The sequence below is a fragment of the Theropithecus gelada genome, chromosome 14 (genome assembly GCF_003255815.1).
Source record: "Theropithecus gelada isolate Dixy chromosome 14, Tgel_1.0, whole genome shotgun sequence".
Taxonomy (NCBI): Eukaryota; Metazoa; Chordata; class Mammalia; order Primates; family Cercopithecidae; genus Theropithecus; species Theropithecus gelada.
Window position 1 is genome coordinate 28,686,811 of NC_037682.1, and position 21,954 is coordinate 28,708,764.

The window sequence follows — 21,954 nt, forward strand, 5'->3', positions numbered from 1 at the left end:
CTAATTATTGAAATTTTAGACTATGATTTCATTAATTAGCAGAAATAAAAACAATAATAATAGCCAACACTTACATACTCATCATTTTGTATGCTTTAGCTCTGCTAATACTCCCAAAGCTCTATTATTTCCTGTTCTACAAGCAATGAGCTCTAAACACTGACAGTAGCCTCACTCAAGATCCCACAGCTAAAAAAGGCAGAGCTGGGCAGTCTATCTACAGAGCCCATGCTCTTATCCTACAATGCCACATTACGAACTTCTTTTAAACAAGCATTTTCATTACATATTTTATTTTACTGGATCAAATTAAACACTCAAACTCAGAACCAAGAAATGTCATTACTATAACACATTAGCATGGTTAGGCAACATTAAGTACATTTCCCAAACATTTCATACCCAGAGAAACAACATTTTAAAATTCAATGAGGTTGGTGGGAAGACTGGTTTTCTAATGCACCTATTTATGAGTTCAAAGCCAAATCCTCACTGAGCATCCTCGTGTAATAGCCCAGGACTGCTACAAATCTGGTGAGGGACCCACCAACAAGGAAAGCAACAAGAGAAAGGCTTGGGCCTCTCAACATGAAAACCATTATCTACCTGACCACTGGCTGACAGAGCAAACATCAGTTCAAATGTGAAATCAAAATCAATTCTGCTTTCAGGGCTATTTAAAATCATTGTTCTGGCTGACAGTATTGTGCAGCGAGGAGGATAACTCTGCAGTTTCTTTACTGAAACTTCACTTCTCTAACCTATTTGCCAAGAAAGTAGGATTTTCAACAAAAATGGTTTCTTTCATAATAATTCTACTGCCATGGGAACAATTCTTTCAAAATGACAAGACTCAGTATTCTCCATGGCTTAAATTCTTGTCATTTGTTTCTTCAGAGTAAAAGCGAAATGCACCAATGCATATCTATTAGTGCCTAACACAGCACCTCATACATAGCGAATTCTCAACAAATACTTGGAGATAGAAAATGAATTGTTTAAGAAAATGTGGCACATATACACCATGGAATACTATGCAGCCATAAAAAAGGATGAGTTTGCGTCCTTTGTAGGGACATGGATGCAGCTGGAAACCATCATTCTTAGCAAACTATCACAAGAACAGAAAACCAAACACCGCATGTTCTCACTCATAGGTGGGAACTGAACAATGAGATCACTTGGACTCAGGAAGGGGAACATCACACACCGGGGCCTATCATGGGGAGGGGGGAGGGGGGAGGGATTGCATTGGGAGTTATACCTGACGTAAATGACGAGTTGATGGGTGCAGCAGACCAACATGGCACAAGTATACATATGTAACAAACCTGCACGTTATGCACATGTACCCTACAACTTAAAGTATAATAATAATAAATAAATTAAAAAAAAAAAAAAGAAAATGAATTGTGTACACCTCAACTTTTAAACTGAACAGCAAGTATCAAGAGTCTGCCTGCCAATAAGATGTTGTGGATGATGTAAAATGAGTATAGCCCTTACCCTCAAAAACTAAACATTACAGTAATAAGACTTTCATATATAAAATCAATCAAAGAATAATCAAGAAAAAATTGAATGGCTCTAACTCTAAAGATGACAGATTTATAAAAGGGCAAAAACAATATGAATGAGAAGAGCTTGGCAAGGCATATGTTATAAAGAAAACTACTGCAATCATTTAGCCATTTTACAATCGTGGGTGGGTTATATATATACTCATATTCTCTCAGGAGAAAAAAATACTGTATTCACTCATGGTAGGAAATGAAATTTCTGAAGTTCTCTGTATAACCTTCTAAAACAGAAATGCTTTAAGAGACTTAATCTGATCATATTAGTTGTTTCTAAAACAACCAAAGGCTTTGTTTTCACCTTAATGAAATGCCACCATCTTGGCATTATAGAGTCAGGGACACTTTCAAAAATGAATCTTGAGGTTGGACGGCAAGACTGGTTGAAGTATTTTAATCTCTTCTTTCTCAACCATATGTTTAGAAATTCTACTATTTAAAAAGTAGCTATTCATGCCATTTGTCTCTGTATTTTGTCAATGATCAGAAAGTCAAAGACTATAGCCATGTAATCTAATACAGTGTTACAAAGTGAGCAATCTACTTGACATCTGAAATTTTATATACAATAATATTTAATCTGCCTGGCATATTTATAAAATTAACCAGTGTGTTCATTTGTTACCACATAAAACGGCCAAAATTTCCTGAAAGTTTGGGCATCCTAATACAAAAAGGATATAGATAAAAAATACTTTAGCCATCCAGGCCACTTCTAAATAGAGCTTCCAACTATGATAGTCTCGTTCAGTAGTTCTTATTCTTAAAAATGATTGAAGATCCCAAAGAGCTTTTGTTTATATGGGTTATGTCTATCAACACTCACCATATTAGAAATTAAAACTGACAAGTGTTCTAATATTTGTATATTAGAATCATTACAAATAATCAAGTTATATATTAAAATAAGTATTTTTATTAAAAGTCTATTTTCTAGAAACAGAAAATATTGAGAAGAGAAGCATTATTTTACATTTTTTCAAATCTGTTATAATATCTGGCTGAACAGAAGAAAGTTGGATTCCCTATTTGTTTCTGCATTCAAGTTTTGAAATATGCTGTTTTTTAGTTGAAGCAAAGAAAATCGAGACTCACACAGATAGGCAGTTGGAAAGGGGAGGAGTATTTTAATAGTCTTTTTATATAGTTGTGGATATTTTTCTTTGATACTACACCACCATCTGAAAAATGATAAAGTTTTTCAAAAGTTATTTTCAATGAGCATTCTGAAAACATGTCAGTGAACTTTTTGTGCTGCTACATTAAAATCCATTGGTCTATCTTGCACACTGAATGGATCTTTCTCCTATGTATAATTTTGTAAACATTATTAATTGGTCATTTGGAAAATACTGGTTCACTGTTATGTAGATCTTCCAAATTTTGACATATTTCATTATACAGTATAAAAATCACATTAGTTAATATCACCAATTTTGCCAGAGAAGCCTTTAAATATTGAGAAGCTGTCAAGCTCACAGTACTAGATACAAGTTCTCTAAAAATCTAATTTTCACTTGATGCATTGCCAATTTTATCATTGGCAACGAATACCATTAGTTATTAGCCTTGAAGAGACAGGTTCATTTTATTCATTTTTGAGAAATATAGTTTGTCAGTCATTCTTTCAAATAAAAATGGTGATTCATGAAAGAGAAAAATAAACTAGTTCAGCACACCACTCAATCACCCAAGTGTTTTTCCACAACCACTGTATTTCAGTATGTAACAGAAGTGCCATATGAACACTTACTATTTTGGCACAAAAATCATTAAAAAGAGGTACACTTAAGAATCAAGATTTAATAAAATTAATAATTTTTACATCAAGAAATTTTCAATGAAAACTGGCATTTGTTTTTTATTATAAATTTATGACAGTGAAGATGACAACTGCTAGTATAACTTGGTGCCACAAACTTGATTCAGACTAAGGTGCCAGCATCTTCACCCATCACTGCTTTTCCAACTTCAATGCAAACATCAACACATGACCTGCCAACCTCAGGGTTTCTGAGGGATTCCCAGACCACACCCTCAGGAGTCTGCTGGTCTAGCTAATGTCAGTCCAACCCTCCCACTATCAACAACTAGAAAAGCTAGATAAATTACAAAAATCAACTATTTAAAGGCATTGGAGAAGGATGAGGAACCAAGATTTCAGCCACAGTTCTTAAATATTTGTTGAATAAGAGTCCCTAGTCATTTGGGGGTAGCCTAAAGCTGCTTAAAGTTGCAAATTAAGAAATACCTCTTTTTTAAAAAAAAAAAAGAAAAAGAAAAAAAAGAGGTAACCAATGTCATCACTTGTATGCACTTGCTCATTAATGGCAATTAATCCCTTTAATGGACTAAAAATGACTGGACGTTGCTATGGTTAGGATATGGTTTGTTTGGCCTTAGCAAGTCTCATGTTGAAATTTGATCCCCAATGTTGGAGGGTAGGGACTGGAGGGAGGTGCTTGGTTTGAGAGTAGATCCCTCAGGAATGGCTTGGTGCCATTCTCTCCTGAGTGAGTGAGTTTTCGCTGAGTTCTCACTCTTAGTTCCCAAGAGAACTGACTGTTGAAAAGAGCCTGGCACCTCTTTCCCTCTCTCTCAGTTCCTCTCTCATCATGCAGTTTCTGCACATGTGACTACCCTTTGGCTTCCCCAGAAGCACATGCTGGCTCCATGCTTCTTGCACAGCCTGAAGAACCACGAGCCAAATAAATCTATTTTCTTTACCCAGCCTCAGGTATTCTTTTACAGCAACATAAATGGACTAAGGCAGAAGTACAATACTGGAGAACCTGAAAATAAAAATCAAACAAGGCTGCCAACCTTTGGGCAGGAATCAGTGCCCATTCTCAAACAATACAATCAGTCACAGCATAAGTACACCCACTGGCCAAGAGATGTGTGTAAGACAGCATGAATCTCAGAAGTAGATTAAAAAAAAAAAAAGTCTCTTGAGCTGCTTGGGCTGGGCCCACTGAAGAAGCATAAAAATAAAGATGAACAGAAAATCTTCCTATTCTAATGGTCTCAGCACAATAACTAATAACTGATCCAAACAATAATCGTGCTGGGTAAAAGTTTGGGCCAGTTTGTCTGAGGCCTGACAGTCACCAGGTTAACTACCTTATCTCAAATTCAAAAAAGGAAGAATAGGTTAACTTGATATCAAATAAACACAGTGCACAAAACTCTGTGGCAGACGCTAACCTCAGAAAACTGCTTAATACCATTGCTTAACAGAACTGGCTCCACTGAAAAACCGTCTCCAATCTTTCCACCTGGGCTGCCAAATGATAAAACAAATATCAGAAAAGAATCATGCTCCTAAATCTTGGAGAATATTTATGAGAGTGAATGGGGTGAACAAATAAAGTCAGTGGTAGAAAAACAATATGCAAACCACTTCCTTGTTGCCCCAGACAAATCTGTTGCTTAAACAATAACAACAGAATCTAATCAGTAAACCTCCCAGCTGCCAAAATTATACAAGCAACTTGACTATTTAAAATGTCACATTTCCCATCTGATATAAATATTTGCCTTCTGCTCACATTCCTGAAGTGTAATACAAATTAGGCCCAAAATAAAATTCACCTTGGCACAAACTATTTAATTTCTTTTTCCTTTAAATGACCCAGATTGTGCATTATGAAAATTGTAAAGCCCTGGTGGCCTTTTCAGTAATTAGAATAAATTGCTGAAGCCTAGTTTGATTTTCAGCATAGGCTTCGCACATCATTCTATGTGTGGGAAGGTCTTGACTAGTTCATTCAAGTCTTGGTTCAGCCTCAGTAATCTTTTATACACAAATATAAGAAGGCTTGTTATCTGATTTCTGGAAAAAACATACTAGTAAGATGTTTTTATCAATATTTTAAAATAAATCTGTTAATTGAAAAATGTAACTTGAAAAAACTAAAGAAAGCAATGTGAAAATACTGGAGAAGGTAAAAAGGCTAATTTAAAAGACTGACGGGCTGGGCACAGGGGCTCACGCCTGTAATCCTAGCACTCGGGGAGGCTGAGGTAGGTGGATTGCCTGAGACCGGCCTGGGCAACACAGTGAAATCTTGTCCCTACTAAAATACAAAAAAATTAGCCGGGTGTGGCAGCATGCACCTGTAATCCCAGCTACTTGGGAGGCTGAGGCAGGAGAATTGCTTGAACCTGAGAGGCAGAGGTTGCAGTGAGCTGAGATCCTGCCATTGCACTCCAGCCTGGGTGACAGAGTAAGACTCCATCTCAAAAAACAAAGATTGACATAAGAAAAATCAGATCTGTTGGCTATGTTGGTTTATGTCAATATACAGACTTCTCATATTGGCAAGAAGTGAAAAATTTAAACCATTCACAAAAGCACCCAAAACATGTACTTTTGTGCCCTCTTATGAAATTTATTTTATATTGCATATGTATTACATGCAGACTAGAACCATTTGTCTCCACGTGTTATCCTCAAATTAATTATATTAACATATATTTTACATATAATATAGATTATATGTTTTATATATGTTTATATATGTTAACATAATATATTAACACATTATATAATTATTACATTTTATTATTATGTATTATTATATTATTATATATAATATAGGAATTCAGGAATTGAACTCAGCTCTGCACCAAGCAGACCTAATAGACATCTACAGAACTCTCCACCTCAAATCAACAGAATATACATTCTTCTCAGCACCACATTGCACTTATTCCAAAACTGACCACATAGTTGGAAGTAAAGAACTCCTCAGCAAATGTAAAAGAATGGAAATTATAACAAACTTCTCTCAGACCACAGTGCAATCAAACTAGAACTCAGGACTAAGAAATTCAATCAAAACCGCTCAACTACATGGAAACTGAACAACCTGCTCCTGAATGACTACTGGGTACATAACAAAATGAAAGCAGAAATAAAGATGTTCTTTGAAACCAATGAGAACAAAGATACAACATACCAGAATCTCTGGGACACATTTAAAGCGGTGTGTAGAGGGAAATTTATAGCACTAAATGCCCACAAGAGAAAGCAGGAAAGATCTAAAATTGACACCCTAACATCACAATTAAAAGAACTAGAGAAGCAAGAGCAAACACATTCAAAAGCTAGCAGAAGGCAAGAAATAGCTAAGAGCAGAGCAGAACTGAAGGAGAGAGAGACACAAAACACCCTCCAAAAAACCAATGAATCCAGGAGCTGGTTTTTTGAAAAGATCAACAAAATTGATAGACCGCTAGCAAGACTAATAAAGAAGAAAAGAGAGAAGAATCAAACAGATGCAATAAAAAATGAAAAAGGGGATATCATCACTGACCCCACAGAAATACAAACTACCATCAGAGAATGCTATAAACACCTCTATGCAAATAAATTAGAAAACCTAGAAAATAGATAATTTCCTGGACACTTACACTCTCCCAAGACTAAACCAGGAAGAAGTTGAATCCCTGAAAGGACCAATAGCAGGCTCTGAAATTGAGGCAATAATTAATAGCCTACCAACCAAAAAAAGTCCAGGACCAGACAGATTCACAGCCGAATTCTACCAGAGGAACAAGGAGGAGTTGGTACCATTCCTTCTCAAACTATTCCAATCAATAGAAAAAGAGGGAATCCTCCCTAACTCATTTTACGAGGCCAACATCATCCTCATACCAAAGCCTGGCAGAGATACAACAAAAAAAGAGAATTTTAGACCAATATCTCTGATGAACATCGATGCAAAAATCCTCAATAAAATACTGGCAAACCGAATCCAGCAGCACATCAAAAAGCTTATCCACCATGAGCAAGTGGGCTTCATCCCTGGGATGCAAGGCTGGTTCAACATATGCAAATCAATAAACATAATCCAGCATATAAACAGAACCAAAGACAAAAACCACATGATTATCTCAATAGATGCAGAAAAGGCCTTTGACAAAATTCAACAGCCCTTCATGCTAAAAACTCTCAATAAATTCGGTATTGATGGGATGTATCTCAAAATAATAAGATCTGTTTATGACAAACCCACAGCCAATATCATACTGAATAGGCAAAAACTGGAAGGACGCCCATTGACAACTGGCACAAGACAGGGATGCCCTCTCTCACCACTCCTATTCAACATAGTGTTGGAAGTTCTGGCCAGGGCAATCAGGCAGGAGAAAGAAATAAAGGGTATTCAATCAGGAAAAGAGGAGGTCAAATTGTCCCTGTTTTGCAGATGACATGATTATATATTCAGAAAACCCCAACGTCTCAGCCCAAAATCTCCTTAAGCTGATAAGAAACTTCAGCAAAGTTTCAGGATACAAAATCAATGTGCAAAAATCACAAGCATTCTTATGCACCAATAACAGACAAACAGAGAGCCAAATCATGAGTGAACTCCCATTCACAATTGTTTCAAAGAGAATAAAATACCTAGGAATCCAACTTACAAGGGATGTGAAGGACCTCTTCAAGGAGAACTACAAACCACTGCTCAGTGAAATAAAAGAGAACACAAACAAATGGAAGAAGAATCCGTGCTCATGGATAGGAAGAATCAGTATCGTGAAAATGGCCATACTGCCCAAGGTAATTTATAGATTCAATGCCATCCCCATTAAGCTACCAATGACTTTCTTCACAGAATTGGAAAAAACTACTTTAAAGTTCATATAGAACGAAAAAGAGCCCACATTGCCAGGACAATCCTAAGCCAGAAGAACAAAGCTGGAGGCATCACGTTACCTGACTTCAAACTATACTACAAGGCTACAGTAACCAAAGCAGCATGGTACTGGTACCAAAACAGAGATACAGACCAATAGAACAGAACAGAGCTTTCAGAAATAGTGCCACACATCTACAAACTTCTGATGTTTGACAAACCTGACAAAAACAAGAAATGGGGAAAGGATTCCCTATTTAATAAATGGTGCTGGGAAAACTGGCTAGCCATATGTAGAAAGCTGAAACTGGATCCCTTCCTTACACTTTATACAAAAATTAATTCAAGATGGATTAGACTTAAATGTTAGACCTAAAACCATAAAAACCCTAGAAGAAAACCTACACAATACCATTCAGGACATAGGCATGGGCAAGGACTTCATGACTAAAACACCAAAAGCAATGGCAACAAAAGCCAAAATAGACAAATGAGGTCTAATTAAACTAAAGAGCTTCTGCACAGCAAAAGAAACTACCATCAGAGTGCACAGTCAACCTATAGAATGGGAGAAAATTTTTACAATTTATCCATCTGACAAAGGGCTAATATCCAGAAACTACAAAGAACTTAAACAAATTTACAAGAAAAAAACAAACAACCCTATCAAAAAGTGGGTGAAGGATATGAACAGACACTTCTCAAAAGAAGACATTTATGCAGCCAACAGACACATGTGGTGATTCCTCAGGGATCTAGAACTACAAATACCGTTTGACCCAACCATCCCATTACTGAGTATATACCCAAAGGATTATAAATCATGCTGCTATAAAGACACATGCACACGTATGTTTACTGCAGCACTATTCACAATAGCAAAGACTTGGAACCAACCCAAATGTCCATCAATGATAGACTGGATTAAGAAAATGTGGCACATATACACCATGGAATACTATGTAGCCATAAAAAAGGATGAGTTCATGTTCTTTGTAGGGACGTGGATGAAGCCAGAAACCATCATTCTGAGCAAACTATCACAAGGATAGAAAACCAAACACCACATGTTCTCACTCATAGGTGAGAATTGAACAATGAGATCACTTGGACACAGGAAGGGGAACATCACACACAGGGTCCTATTGTGGAGAGGGGGGAGGGGGGAGGGATAGCATTAGGAGATATACCTAATGTAAATGACGAGCTGATGGGTGCAGCACACCAACATGGCACATGTATACATATATAACAAACCTGCACGTTGTGCACATGTACCCTAGAACTTAAAGAATAATAATAAATAATATTATTTATTATTATGCATTATTATATATTAGTATATATTATTATATGCAACATATTAATATATCAAAATTAATATTAATATATTGATATTGATGTTGATTAATATTAATAGTGTATTAATATCAATATTAATTAATATAAATATAATATCAATATTGTGTATTATAATAATATTAATATTATTTATATATTATATAATATAATATTAATATTATTATATTAATTATATATACACTAGTATATATAGTATATAGATATACCAGTATATATATAATTATATTAATTAATATTATTATATTATAATATAAAATGTTAATTATATTAATAATATAGAATATTAACTGGCAATCTGGGGTGTTGGTTAAAATGCAGATCACCAGATGCCATCAAAGACCTTCTGAATTAGATTCTCTATTGGGAGGGAGATCCAGAAATCTGCATTTTTAACAAGGTTCCCTCTCCCAAATCACCCAAAACCCAAAACAGTGTGCTTCCTCTACAAATGTAGCTTCCTGACAAGTCCTTAGCTCTCCCTTCTAATCCAACTGGAGTCCCTATGCTGCTCTTATAGAAATTCAGAGCCACTCAGCATATTAAAGTTAGAGAACCTCTCCCTAGAGGATGTGATCCCTCTAGACCTCTGATTTCACTTAAACCAAGTAAGTAATTAAAGAATCTGCAACATCTACTGGTTAATAGTGTGCTTGAGAAGCAATCCCTTCACGGAGTAGTGTGATGTTTGAAAACAATAAAAATATTCATTGCTTCCAGTTACCAAAGCCTCTCAAATTCAAGCAGCTGAAGAAGCTAGAGTAGAGGTTTATACAACCAACGTATAGATAGTCACCATCCCCAAACCAACTTTACCCAGTCACTTTAACTTCTGTCTGATTATAAATAAGCCATCCCTCCAACACTAATGACCATAAATCATGTTTATGACTACCTAAAGACAGTAAACAATAGTTAAACATCGACAACCAAACCTCCATGGAAACTGCTCCTTCCGTAAAATTAGGCATTAATTTGATATATTCTTGTATATTAAATCAGGAATGAGTGTTTTCAAAAAAAAAAAAAAAAAACCTCCTGATTTTGAACATATTTCAAACGTCCTTTGAGAAACAAAGAATATCTATGCCTATCCAGAAATGTTAACTAGAAAGAAAAAAGTTTTCCTCTAAATAAACATCAACAGACTAGCATGAAGTCTTTTTCAATCCAGCCCATGTGGAAAAATGCCTCAGAAGAAACATTTACAATATATCTTTAGTATTAAGAGTTTAATTTACATAATAAATATTTTTAAAAGCAAAAAAATGGATTTTCTTTTATTTTCTTTCGACTAGCTCACTGAAGCATGTGTAGATTTTCTGTCTAGGCTTTGCATGTTATTCTACATGTGGGACGGTCTTGACATTAGTTCATTCAAGTCCACTGAAACTTGGTTCAACCTCAGTAACCTTTAATACCAGGCAAAACAGCCTTATTTTTGTGACCAATTCTGATATTTTTATGATTTTTATGATCAATAGGTATTTCATACGTCCCTCAAAAATAATCTGTTTACAAGACTGTACTTCTAAGAAATAAAGAGTTGACTTACAATGGCTCCACTTGAGACAATTACCTAAGAATCAATCCTGTGATGAATTGTTAGCGGGAGGGCACACCTTTATTTCATTTAAGACCAAAGGTTTCACAATCTTCAAAAAGCTTTGACCTTTCAGCTGAAATTTTTGTTATTGAAAAAAATAGCTCACAACTTTAGTTTTTCCTATCTTAGGAGAGGTGGAGGTAAGAATTGCCAAAAACAGGAAAGCTGTCTAAAGCCTTATTTGTAGTTTCTAGAAAGAGGTCAGGTAGTATAGAAAGGAAATAGAAAGCATACCCTCACTCATTTGGGGTTTAATCTCTTCATCCATGTCCAAATCTTCTAAATCTAGGAAATTGTTTACCTAGAAAAAAAAGAATTAACATCATTTTTAAGCAGAATAGACCTAAAGAAAAACTGCAATGAAAAGTCAATGAATTCACTTCCACAACACCTAACTGAGCAGCTGAATCCACTTTTCTCATTAACTCTTGAGTCCCAGCTCAAGGCTTTTGTGTTAACTGTGCTTGCCCAAGAGACATCTGAAAGAAGTAGTAAATTTGAAAGCTGACCTGGATTTTGGCAGGCCAAAATGGCACCATAGTCAGACCTCTGCATTGAAAGGGAAAAAAGTAGTCTGAGACTTTTTAAAAAGGGACTTTGTTCCAGATTCTATCCCAGAATATATACCACCACCATGACAATCAAAAACAGTGTTTCTGGGTTTTGTTTTCATTTTATTGCTTTTGCCTCTCAAGCAAATGGTGGTGATGGCTCTGGCTACTGTCATAACAGCAGGCTTTCTTACAGCACTCTGAAGAGCCAGAGAGAAGAAACTAAAGAAAATAGGAGAGAAAAGTTCATGCAAAACAAAATCACAAGAGAGGTGAGCAGGGCAAAAACTCAAGTGTTTTCTCTTTCGAGCAAATAAAACTGAAAATTACTTCAAAGGTAAAAAGCAGGGCAAATGACCTTTACAGACACAATAGCAGCATTTCAATGAAAAACTATTCCACATGGAATACTGCTTTCCACTGCAAGCTGACAATGAGACATTTTAGATTAACAAAATGGTAAGATTTAGACAGGAACTAATTCATCTCAAGTGAATATATCAAAGAGTGTAAATAAGAAAATGATCTCACCACTGGCACGAATGAGACCGAGTAAAGGAATAAGGTGGCAATGCCTTTTATGCTCATGACCTAAACATGTGCATAACAAAATACCATAAAATTACAAATTTACATTTCATAATTGTAATTCAAAAGACAGGCTGGGTCTTTCTTCCCTCAGCTCTACCTGTGAGACCAGAGCTATTACATAGGAATTTTAAATGGTACTTCCATTGCTTTTAAGTACATACCTGCAGTTATTATCTGGCATCCAAGAGAAGGCAAAAATTTATCTTCCATATAATGGTTTCACTACTAAATTTTGAAATTCTCTTATATTATATTGTTATTTACTTAGTGGTGTGTGCTAAGGGGGACTAGAGTCGTGTTGCTATATCAAAGCACCCCTTTCATTTATTAAGCTCTAAGGAAAAAAGATCCAGAACCCAGCTGACCAAGAATAGTTTAAGATATTCAAACACCAATGAATAAAAACAAACAAAAAAAAAACTTGCAGGGACAAAATCTGCTGAATTCTTCAACTTTGTATAAGGGACAGTAAATGAGTCCTGTGTTTTTAGTTTGTTTGTTATGTTTTTGGTTTTTGCCAAGAAAATTGAATCATGCCTTACCTTCACCTTTTCTGCCCAATTCAGATCACCTTGAAAAGAACTGCCAACTTTTTGGCCTTCATCCATCACTATCTGAAAAAATACTTTTTGGCCTTCATCTGTCACATTGATGGAAAAATGAAACAACTGAAAATAAAGAAGCTGATCTTGTAGCCCTTCAGATGACAAAATTCCCCTTCCTATTTTTGTTAATTAGCTAAGCATAACAGACCAAATTCAGTAAGCCATAGCAGAGGTCAGGGAATAGGTTTCAGGAGCTCTGATTCTACTTCTGTCCTATAGACTCATCCACAGTGTAACCTACAATAGACTACTTAACCTCAGTCTTCTCATGAGTAAAACAGGAATACTTCCCACTCCTATCCCATCCCAATGAACCTCTGATGAACAAATCGGAGAATGCTAACACAACATTTTCAAGTTATTAGAAAACAATGTCATTCAACCATTTTTTTTCTCACATGCTGGTTAAAGACTCTCTATATAATATAATCCCAATGGTCAGTCATTGCCAGTAAAGAGTGAAAAAAGTTCATATCCCACAATTATCTCTCTGGAAGCAAGTTCTGGAAATAAAGAATTATAGGCATCTGCTGTATAAAAACATATTTCTAGCACAGAGATTTTTGTTCCCTTGTAAAAAAAAAAAAAAAAAAAAAAAAAGAACACAATATACAATTCTGTCTACAATATTGCAAGGAAGCCATGACGAAGCAGATATTAGAAACTTAAATGGCTTAAAAAGCAGAACAGTTTCCACTATAATTCCTTGATAATTAAAAACTATAGCTGAGGAGAATGTGAAGAGTCTATAAAGTCTTCAAGATTAGAAAAAGAGTATCTAACATTTATTGACCAAATCTTAGAGAAAAACAAAATAACCGATTCCACCTTGAGTTTGAAAGAGATGAATCTAGGAGAGGTGAAAGAAAGCCCCATTTTACACAGGTAATTATAGAAAGGAACTCCTTTGTCTCAACTAGAAGAAGATAAGCTAAAAGAAATAATTTCAATAATTTATAGATGGCAGATCCTTAAGAACTTTTTAATAAAACTTGGGGATAACCGATTATCATCATAAACAATAGCTGTCAAAATCATGAAATACATGTAATGATGACCTTCAATAAAGTGCCCCAATGGTACTCCTTCTAGAATTAGGAGTTACAGATCTAACAACTATCTAGTGTTTAGTAGGGTCTCTCTCTTTTTTTTTTTTTTTTTTTTTTGATTCATGAAGAATTCTTTTCTTCTCAGATTGTTTCTATAAATGTACTATGTTGGCATTACCTGTTCTTCCAAACACTGTGATGAAGTACGAAGAAAGATGGTTTTATTTCTAAGATGGCAGTTATTTGCTTCATTTTTATGAGTAACTTTTGCTGAGGTAAAAATGTTTTCTGAAGAATCAGTTCCAAACACTCCCCTTTCGGACACAAGATCCTCTGAAATAAGAAGTTATGCACTATTAGAAAACATCCACAACACCCAGTCTGGTTTATTTTGTGTATATTGAGAAAGTTCCTTGCAACAAAAAAGAATACTTTTCAAAGAATTCTACAAACTGAACCCTTAAGGCATTAAGCACTCTGAACTGTTAAAACTGATTTCTAAAATTGGATAGAAAGATAACATTATGTCACTCAACATATATTTACTGAGTGCCTATTACATATCTAGCACTGTTCTTGGGCAATGTTAAAAAGTTAGTAAAATACAGTATTTGCAAGACTCTTAGACATGACCTATCCCATCTATTTCTAAATTTGAGGGATTTTTTCTTTATATGAAAGCAATTTATGGATGATTTTAGAAACCTTGTGAGGGAAAAAAGTAAAATATGAAAATCACTCATAATCCTACAAGCCAGAAAGGCCATAACAAAGTTTTTTCAGTGGCTATCTAAAATTTTTTATGTATCCATGCACTTCTAAAAATCCAAATTCAATCATACTGTACACAACTCAACTTGCCAGCAGTATCTCTTTTCAGGTTATTGAATATTCCATGTAATTTTAATAGTTATCAAGAACTCCTTTATATAAATGTAAGATAGTTTATTTAACCAATTCCTTATTCTTGACTGTTTAAAATTATAAACATGAATATATTTGTACTAAATCTATGTACATTCATGATTATCTACTTAGGCTGAGGAGAGCATCTAAGAGTAATCCTAAATTAAGAGACGAAGACAATTATATCATGATGCTATTAAAAGAAATGTGGGGGAAAATGAAATAATTTTGGTAAAAGATAATGAATCTAGCTTTGGCCATGTGGCATTTGAAGTGCCAGTTGAAACTGTAGTGGAAATGACCGAACAGCAGCTGCAAATGTAGGTTAAAATCTGGGAGAGATTTCACAGGAGGTAAATATCTGGTCATCAATTACACTGAGGTAATAGTTTAAGCCATAACATTATTTTTAATATTAATAGTAATATTAAAATTAATAATCAAGGTTAACATTCATTGAGTGTCTGGCACTCACCCTATTCTAATAAAAGGTGAAACAGTTTCTGTTTTCCCTGCTCAAAAGCATCTCATGAATCATTTCATTTAATCCTCAGAATACCACTAAAAGTAGACACTGTTACTATCCTCATTTTACAGATTAGAGAACTAAGGCCTGCAGAGAAAGAGTAACTCACTCAAGGCTATACAGATGGTTAAGCAGCAGAGTGGGGATCTGAACACTGCCTTCTGACTCTAGAATCTATCCTTCTAACCACTGTGCCTTGCTACCTGCGTTAGTGCAGCAAATGAAAAGAAAAGGTCTTTAGAGAATAGAAGAAAAAAGAAGCAGAAAGGGCAGGGGGTGGCGGGGAGCCAGAAAGGAGACAAAGAAAAATGGCTTACAATAGTCAAAGAAGAACTAAGGGTGCAGGGTACATTCCAAAACTGAAACTTGCTTCTTCTGACAATAGCAAGTATAGGAACCCACGTCAATGATCACTAAAAGAGTGATAAAGGAATTCAAAAGAAGTCAAGTGGCAGAAATCAAGCCATTGTTGGACTGGGCAATCCTACTCCATCCCCTTCCTAGCCTCTACTATAAAAATGTTCCAGAGACCCAGCAATTGTTTTATCTGTGAGTTCCTTAGGAACATCCCTAACTGAAGGGGTTACAGATAGCCTAACCCAGCACAATGCCCATGTTTGTTTCCCTTGACCTGTCAGTGCATGGCATCAAAATCAGTGAGATTCATGTTGTTGTAATGATCACAGCCTGGTACAAATCCAATTAACATCATTTGTTTGCTTCTGAATACCCTATCATTGGTAGAATTAAGACTTGTGAGGATATGTTTAGGACATAACACAGATATACTGATAGGAAGCAGAGATAAGGTGACCTAATCTATAATACATAATTAATAAGCCAGAGAGGGAAAACACAAATATGAAATGCATCACACTCTCTTTAAAAAGCTCATATCCATAAATAACACCAGCTCAGGCCAGCTCTCTACTACTGCCTACTGCACCAGCACCAGTGACTTTGAACTAGCTACTAGCAGGAGAGGTGGCCCCTGCCTTTTGCCTCAACAAATCCTTGGAAATTCTGGTGTGAAGCACCCAACCTTGGCTTCTGTGGGTGGAGGGCTGGGGGGTGCTGAGCAAAGTGTGGGGAGGGTTGCTAAGAATATGCTGGAGTAACCAGCCCTATACAAGATGAGATAAATGAGGAAGAAATGGTCTTAGGCCTTAGTCTCCCTGACTTCTTCCACTTTTACAGCCACAGAGATGTCCTGAATCAGTCCTAGGGAAAAAAGCATTGGTAGCATAGTAAAGCAAGATAGGCACATAGACACTTGGAAATAGGAGTTAACTGAGGGATGAAAGGGTTCCTCAAACTTCATCAATGTTGAAAGGAAAGCAGACTTCCTGTGGCTACTGCCATGCCTTAGTGCCCTATTCTAATAAAAGGTGAAACAGTTTTCATTTTCCCTGCTCATCCTTTAAGTCAAGTATAACCTAAATCTAGTAATTACTAAGAAAATACTATGTACCCAGCACAACACTATTGTAATAATCTATTGACTTAAATACTTGAAAAGCACAGCAATGTCTGAAAATCAAAGATGTTCTACAAGGACGAGTTCTATTTGTTCTCACAATCACTCAGTGTACTCTCTACTATTTCCAGTAAAACACCCAGGTTATGTGACAGGTAACCAGATGAAACTCCTCTGAAATAAAGAACAAAATATAATGAAGTCTCGGCTTCTGATCCTGATGTTGGACTATTATTGGGATCTCAGATCTAACAAAAGTTCTTTCACTCTTTTAAAAATTCTCCTTTTACAAACACAAAGTTTTCATTTTTAAAAGACTGGATGATGTAGAAAAGAACTTGTTCGCTCTCTGACAAAAGCTACAGTTTACGGCTCCTTTCTAAACTTCAAAATTGGTTTCACAAGAACATATGCTATATCCCTCCTAAGACCCAGACGTGCTCCTTCTAAAGGTTTTTATCGTTGTTTTTAAAATCCAGCAAATAATAAATATCTTGGCACAATAAGAAAGGGAAAAAAAGTTATTTTTCAATATGATAATGTCAAAATGGCAGATGCCGGCACAGCCCAGAATCCGAAGTGGCTGAAAGCCTGATTAGAGAGCCAGATGCCGCTTCCTATAGCCATCCTGGTGCAATCCAAAAGTGCCACCCAAGTGTTCGACTCATCTTCTTCTGTTTCTGTTTTTCATCAGGGTCCTCTTCCACCCTTTCATCTTATCCCTAATGTTTCTTGCTTTGAAATAAATGTCAGACATAATACGGTTTAGAAATCTAACAGCAATATTTCAGAGAACAAGTAGGTTATTGAGACCTGAAAAAGCGTTTCTTTGGGCATTTCTGAGTCAAAACTTCAATACAGATGAGACAAAAGTTTTTTTTCTAAAGGTTTTTCGAGGTTTCATTATTCTGAAGCAATGGAATTTCAATTTCCTTTTGATACCAAACAGACAAGCTTCCAACAGATCTCCCTTACAAGGCCCCCACTACACCTATAGGGTCTAATTTCAGACCAAAGAAAAAGGTTACACACCTTGAAAAGGTTGAAACTTTTGATGTCTTGATAAATTAAACACTAACCACATATTGATTATATATCTTCCAGATAAAAGTGATTTTTTAAACAACTTAATTTCAAAAGAAACTTTTTTAAAAATTCAAATTAATCTGTAAAAAAGCCAGACTAGTGCCCATGCAATGAGGAGCATTATCACACTTGCAGGAGAATTTTCACAGATCAGCACAACCAACATTAGAATTCACAACCAAATCTGCCAGCAAGCTCGGAGTGTCTGTTCTTCCACACTCTGGTCAATAGCAATATAAATCAAGAGCATGTTCTCAGTTGAGAGGAGATATTCAATATATTGCTAGAAGGAAAGAAAAATTCATGAGGGGACAATTCTGTGCAACACTAGGCAATTGCAAAAAGCCTTCTGCAAAGAGAATAGGGGATAAGCAATCATGCTGATAACAAGGTTGGGTACTCTGAAAGTCAGGGCGTGATTTTTGCATTATACTCCTTGCCTAGAGCAATGTTTCTCTGGACAATAATATTTGCTCTTGATTTGTCCAGCCAAGCTACTTCACTCCACTGCTTCTTGATCTCATGCTCCTTGGTATCTGGCCTCCCCTGGAGTGACAGTCGTTAGAACTAAATAAGCAATTTAAAAACCAATCAATCATAAATCAGAATAAATCCAAAGAAGCTAAATTCGGCTGACAAATGCTTTGTCTAAATTCCCTTTGCAGTGCTCTGAATTCCAACTGTTTTATGTTCCTCATTTGAAAGGGCACGGGGAGGAGAGGATTACCTCAGTCTGGCCAGTCAGGAATAACTGTGCTTTCCCCGAGGCTGGATGATAATTGACTCATTATTCACAGTCATAGCCATCAACCTGCCAAGGCACAAATGCACAACCCCGGCCTAGAAAAATGTGTGTGAAAAGCCCCAGATGAGCGACACAATAGCAGTAATTTGAAATTTTTGAAATGTCCAGTGTTAGGCACTTACAGAGAGAAAAATATGAAGAGAGTGTAATGTTTCTGAAAGCTTATTTTCAGACAGAAAAAAATTCTGTGTGGTGGCTGAGTTACGGAGCTCATTCAATCCAAAAGTTATATTCTGGTCATCAACTATGTGCAAGGTGACAAAGATGGTTAACACTCAGTCCTTGTTGTCCTTACAGAGTTTACAAACTAGGAAGGTAAGCCATATATGCAAACCACCAAAATAGAAGGCACCGATGGCAGATGATATAAGGGAGGTACAAAGACAAAGAATGGTAAAATCATAATTGGTTTGGGAGAATCACAAAAGGCTTCACATAGGACTAAGGCATCTGAGCTGGGCTTTGAAAGACAGCTAAAATTTCAACAGGTGAGCACTGTGAAGAGGTCATTTTACACAGGGAAAATTCCCTGAGCAAGGCCCTCAATGTGGGAACGCACAAGGCCTGAGGAAGAATCGCCAATTATTCCAGGAAGATTTGGGGACACATGGATGGGGTATATTTGGAGGGCCTGACAAAAACTGTGCTTGACCTACATCCTGGGGAGTCACAATTAGAGCTGTACTCTAAGAAGACAAACAGACAGAATGGATCAAAGTGGTTCAGGTACTAGAGACAAGAAAGTGGAGCTACCATAGTAACCCAGGTGAGAAAGGGAGCTTCAGCTATGGTGGCAGTGGTGGGAACAGAAGAGATTTAGAAAAAAAAAAAACAGAGTTCGCAAGTGAGTTCTCTTTTGTTTTTAGAACAAAAATGAAGGCACTATCTCCAACTGATTATGTGTCCTCTCTCCAGATATCACAGAATCATCACGTTATCTTTCCACTGCAATCTGTACTATACTTTTACATATAATTTGGCATGCCCTTGATAACTTTTTTTTAAACAATCTCTGTGATGGTGGGTGCAAATAACAGCATGACGGCAACCTGTCAAGTAGATAACAGTTTGGTGCTAAGAGGCCACACACACCCATCCCATAAAATGAGCTTACCTTCCCAACTGACTTAGTCAAGACCACAAAAGAGGTGGCCCACACTGGGAACAGATGCAGCATATTTGAGCATAGCCTCCCACAGCTCCAGAATTCCTAACAGAGCAACAGCTGCTGGTGACAATGTCAGCACAAAGGAGAATCTGTTACATCCAAGTTTGTTTCTTTTTGCACCACAACCCTTTTCTATGCTAAACTTACAAGTCTATGCATAATTGATTTATTTTCTTAATAGGTAATATTTACAAACAAGTAGGATCCTCCTACTTCTTGAGCTAAACCCAGAATCACAAGGACACATGCTTATCTGGTGAAGAACCCAGGAAGGATCTAAGTATCCACGAACAATACCCCCACTTCCCCACAGCTTTACTGGGTATAATTTACACACCACAAAACTCGCTCATTTTAAGTGTACAATTCAATGATTTTTAGGAAGTATACAAAGTTGTACCACCATCACCACGATTCCATTTTTAGGTCATTCCATCACCCCAAAAAGGTGCCTGGAGCCCATTTGCAGTCACTCCCCATTCCTACTCTCAACCACAGGCAACCACTAATCTACTCTGTGTTGCTATGTATTTGTCTCTTCTAGACATTCTGTATCAATGGAATCTTATGATATGTGGTCTTTTGTGCCAGGCTTCTTTCCCTTAGCGTAACATTACTGAAGTTGGTCTGTTGGAGTGTATTAGTACTTCCCTTATTGTCAAATAGTCCATTGTATAAATAGTACCAAGTCTTATTTTTCCACTCACTAGTTGATGAAAATTTGGAGTGTTTCCACATTTTATACCCCCTTAATGATGATACTGAGTTTGACCTAAGGACTGTCATCACTAATCCAATTCCATGCTGTCCCATATGACAAAATAAAACCACAGGGTAACTATGCAGTTTAACTTCCCTCCACACCCAATGGAAGAAATGCTGATGCTCATTGAGGCTATAATTCTTTAATCACCTTATCTCCACCGTACCATCAGAGTCATAGGATCAGGCCACTCTGTATCACATGGCCTGTTTTCTTCAAATTTATATGAAATAATCTGAAATTACCTTCCTAAATTGTTCATTGCCTGTTCCCACTAAAATGTATCCCTAAGAGGAGCAGGGATCTCACCATCAGGAACTTACTCACAGTTTCTGTAAAGTAAAATATTCATTCTCCACTCTAAAGGATGGGTAAGAATTAAGACTGAAACATAGATTGATATTCAGCCCTTCAACCAGGAAGTTCTACACTGAGAGTTCACCATGTGCTTAACACTCTGCTAGGCTGGAAGAGGAGTTAAGAAAATGATATGACATGGCCTCTGCCTATAAGAAACATATCATCTAGTCCCTTAAAATTTTTACTCATTCAAAGACACAACATTTTACATATCTTTCAGCTCACATTTCCATGTTTAAGAATGTATCAAAGGAAATGATTAAGTACGTGGGTGAAGATTTCACTGCAAAGCCAAAAATGTCTGATTTATTCCCTTGAACATTTTTATTTAATTGAGGACATATGTTTTTGCAGATCTTTGAACCAGCATTTCCATGGCTGAAAATGTATCTAAAGGCCATAAATAAGAAGGGTACAAAAATGCTGGTACCAAAATCAATCAATAAATAAAGGCCAGAACCCTTGCAAGGACCTACAAACCTATCCATGCCCCATCTTTCCCTACCTCCATGCCCTCTAACCTCAGCTTCCACTCCTTTCACCTTTGCTCATGCAACTCCAGTCGCACTGGCCTCCTTGCTGGTCCTCAGCTGGGAAGGTGCTGCTATGACCTGGCCTCTGCACTCGCTGTTCCCTGGGCCTCAAATATCTGCAGACTCACCTCATTCCAGCTTTATTCAAATTTTACCTTCCCAGATCATCCTATATAAAACTGCAACCCTACATCCTCCTGCCAGCACTCATGATTCCCTATACCATGCTCTGGTTGTTTTCCCCCTTTCTAGAACACAAATTTCAGTTTCCCCCTTCTAGAATACAATTTCTCTGAAGGCAATGATCTTTGTGTCTTTTGTTCACTTCTGTAAGTAACATTTAGC

At 36.5% G+C, this 21,954-nt stretch overlaps 1 protein-coding gene across 4 annotated transcripts in view; it reads right to left on the reverse strand.

The window, feature by feature from the left end:
- C14H11orf74 (chromosome 14 C11orf74 homolog) overlaps positions 1 to 21,954 on the reverse strand; it is a 61,730-nt gene that overhangs the window by 10,227 nt on the left and 29,549 nt on the right. For all 4 annotated transcript variants that reach the window (XM_025358181.1, XM_025358182.1, XM_025358184.1 and 1 more), the window contains exons 3-4: positions 14,164 to 14,318; positions 11,424 to 11,490 (exon numbers count right to left, since the gene is read on the reverse strand). In XM_025358181.1, the coding sequence (XP_025213966.1) occupies positions 11,424 to 11,490; positions 14,164 to 14,318 (222 nt within the window). The remainder of the gene's footprint in view (positions 1 to 11,423; positions 11,491 to 14,163; positions 14,319 to 21,954) is intronic.